This window comes from Eurytemora carolleeae, unplaced genomic scaffold (genome assembly GCF_000591075.1).
Source record: "Eurytemora carolleeae unplaced genomic scaffold, Eaff_2.0 scaffold582, whole genome shotgun sequence".
Taxonomy (NCBI): domain Eukaryota; kingdom Metazoa; phylum Arthropoda; class Copepoda; order Calanoida; family Temoridae; genus Eurytemora; species Eurytemora carolleeae.
In genome coordinates this window covers 1-2,570 of record NW_019396481.1, presented here as the reverse complement: position 1 = coordinate 2,570, position 2,570 = coordinate 1, and the positions used below count along the sequence as shown (strand labels likewise).

Sequence of the window (2,570 nt, the reverse complement as noted above, 5' to 3'; positions counted from 1 at the left end):
CCCCCCCCCCCACCCAGGTTAAATTCTGTCTATTTATATCCCTATATTTTACTTCCAGACACTACTTGTTAATTCCATTGACAAAATCCTTTATTAATTACAAGCTCAAGTCGATATTTTTTTATTAATTGATTTGGTTTGTTGGGATCATTGTATTCATAAATCAATATTGCGAATATACATCAGACCAGCCATAAGTTAAAATGTGATGGAGATGTAATCTTATTTATGTAGTAGTAGCACACACAAAGAAGGGGAAACCTTTAACAAGAAAATTTTTCTTAAGAATAACAGATTTCCCCCTAAAGGTTGTATATACAATCAATAATAATGAGTCTTGACTATGAATCTGTTTGTCAATCTTGGAATTTTGTTTTTATTTAATTAGTTTTATCGGTTTTACATATATTTAACATGATTTTTCTCGATTTTATCTAGGTTGTGAAGAAATTAGAAGAGGATATAAGAAGAAGAAGAGTTGCTCTTGGTCACATCAGCAAGCATACAGATGTTAAAATGTATGCCCTTTATTTTAATGTGCACTATATTGTAAAAGGCCAAATTATAGACACACAGATGGGTTTTAAGATGAAGGGTAGTAAAAACAATAATTCATGTCATGAGTCAGAAATTGGACTGCAAAAAGTGTATGATTCATCAAAACGGCTCATTTTATCTTTACAATATCAAATAATATTTTTTTCAATAATTACATCAGGCTGTAAAGTGATTTACCATAATATTCTGTTGTATTTTTGTGCTCAGGGGCCTTGTATCAACGATGCAAAATCCTTTCTTTAAAGGCTACGGCACAATGCTTAGACTTACCTAAACCAAGACTAGTTGTTCAATGTTTATCAATGTTTAAAAAATCTAGCAAAGAAGTTAAAATTTTTCCTGCTAGCTGAATATTTTAAATGTTTAGGTTGGAAAAGAAAGTAACTATTATCCAGCGAGCCTGGAGAGCTAGAAAACTTAGAGCACAGTGGAAACTTCTCATTGAATCAGGGAATTCTTGCAAAATGTTTACTACAGGGGTGTGCTCTTAAAAGATTCAGGGGTGGTTATTGATAAGTATTTATAATCGCCTATGAAAAAGTATTTAAATTGTTGTTAGGTACTTTCCCAAAGGCATTTTCCTAAAGGCGACTGGCTGCTGCGACTAGAATGGGCTAAGGGGTCGAGCGCAGCGGCTAGAACAGGCTGGGGGGTCGAGCGCTGCGGCTCAGACAGACTTATGAAGTTGTCGCTTGGGAAACTGCACACTTTGGAAGTTGCCATTTGGGAAAATACCCTTGGGAAGTTTCCACTTGGGAAAAATCCTTTGGGAAAGTACCTAGCATCTTTAAATTCTACCTTGTTTGATTTCAAAGGACACATATTAAGCTCAAGAAAATTTATTTTGTTATTCCGTCGTTTTTTTTTGGCTTCTCTCTGTTCGATCATTTTAACTTCATGCAGAATTTTTCGAATTAGGAAAGGCAGACCTGACAACTGTTGTAAAACATCTTCATCTTCTTGATGTACGAGTATCTGATGCTCAAGAGGAACTAGAGTTAGCTAGGTAGTATTTATATATTGATATATGAATAGCTGATGCTCAAGAGGAACTAGAGTTAGCTAGGTATTATTTATATATTGATATATGAATAGCTGATACTCAAGAGGAACTAGAGTTAGCTAGGTATTATTTATATATTGATATATGAATACCTGATACTCAAGAGGAACTAGAGTTTGGTCTCTTTAATGCATTTAGTTTCCGTAAGTCTTACTTGGACAGATAATCTTTTTGTGTCAAGCAAAAAGAACAAAAAGAACAAAAAACTTATTTTCTGATTGAATTTAACCTGCTTAGACCAACAAGAACTTCTAAAAAGGCAGCATATGGACCTAAAACTTAAATATATGATTACAGGGCCCGGGGAGAGCTGACGAAGTTGATGAGGAAGAACGAGAGCCTGGAGGAGGAGGTTGAGGGGATGGATAAAAAGATTGGGTTACTGGTTCAAAACAGAATATCTGTTCAGGTAAAGTATATCAATACTTGGTTTTTTTCGTGGATTTTGAAAAATCGAAATTTTTTAAGGCCAATTTTTTTTATTTTAACCATTCATAAACCTTCCCTGGGATCATGTGAGGTCCGACAAATATGAGTCTGATCTGTACTAATTGTCGGTTTTTATCTTAAAACTTCCTGCATATTGCATATTGACAATGTTTTTCAATGTCTGTATAAATGTCACTGTAAAGAATGTTAATAAATAAAAATACCTTTTACCAAGAAAAGAAATAGAAATTAAATAGAATTTAAGAATAAATAAAAGTGAAACATATTTATAGAAATTCTTGTTTTGGATGTTTTATCTCGATCAAAAAAATCCTATAGCCATCACAGCCTTATTTTACATTTTCAACGAAACTATTATGTAATGCCAATTGTATTTCCAAAGCCACCGTTATATAGTTAGCAACATCTACAATAACATGGTATTACGGCTTTGTTAAGCTTGTTATGTAATGTCAATCGTATTTCCAAAGCCGCCGTTATATAGTTAGCAAAATCTACA

At 33.5% G+C, this 2,570-nt stretch overlaps 1 protein-coding gene across 1 annotated transcript in view; it reads left to right on the top strand.

The window, feature by feature from the left end:
- LOC111704073 (ras GTPase-activating-like protein IQGAP1) overlaps positions 1 to 2,050 on the top strand; it is a gene marked incomplete at its 3' end in the record, with an annotated part of 13,513 nt that extends 11,463 nt beyond the window's left edge. Inside the window, exons 19-22 of the mRNA XM_023476214.1 lie at positions 439 to 518; positions 926 to 1,008; positions 1,477 to 1,564; positions 1,919 to 2,050. Coding sequence (XP_023331982.1) covers positions 439 to 518; positions 926 to 1,008; positions 1,477 to 1,564; positions 1,919 to 2,050 — 383 coding nt within the window. The remainder of the gene's footprint in view (positions 1 to 438; positions 519 to 925; positions 1,009 to 1,476; positions 1,565 to 1,918) is intronic.
- Between the last annotated feature and the right edge of the window lie 520 nt (positions 2,051 to 2,570).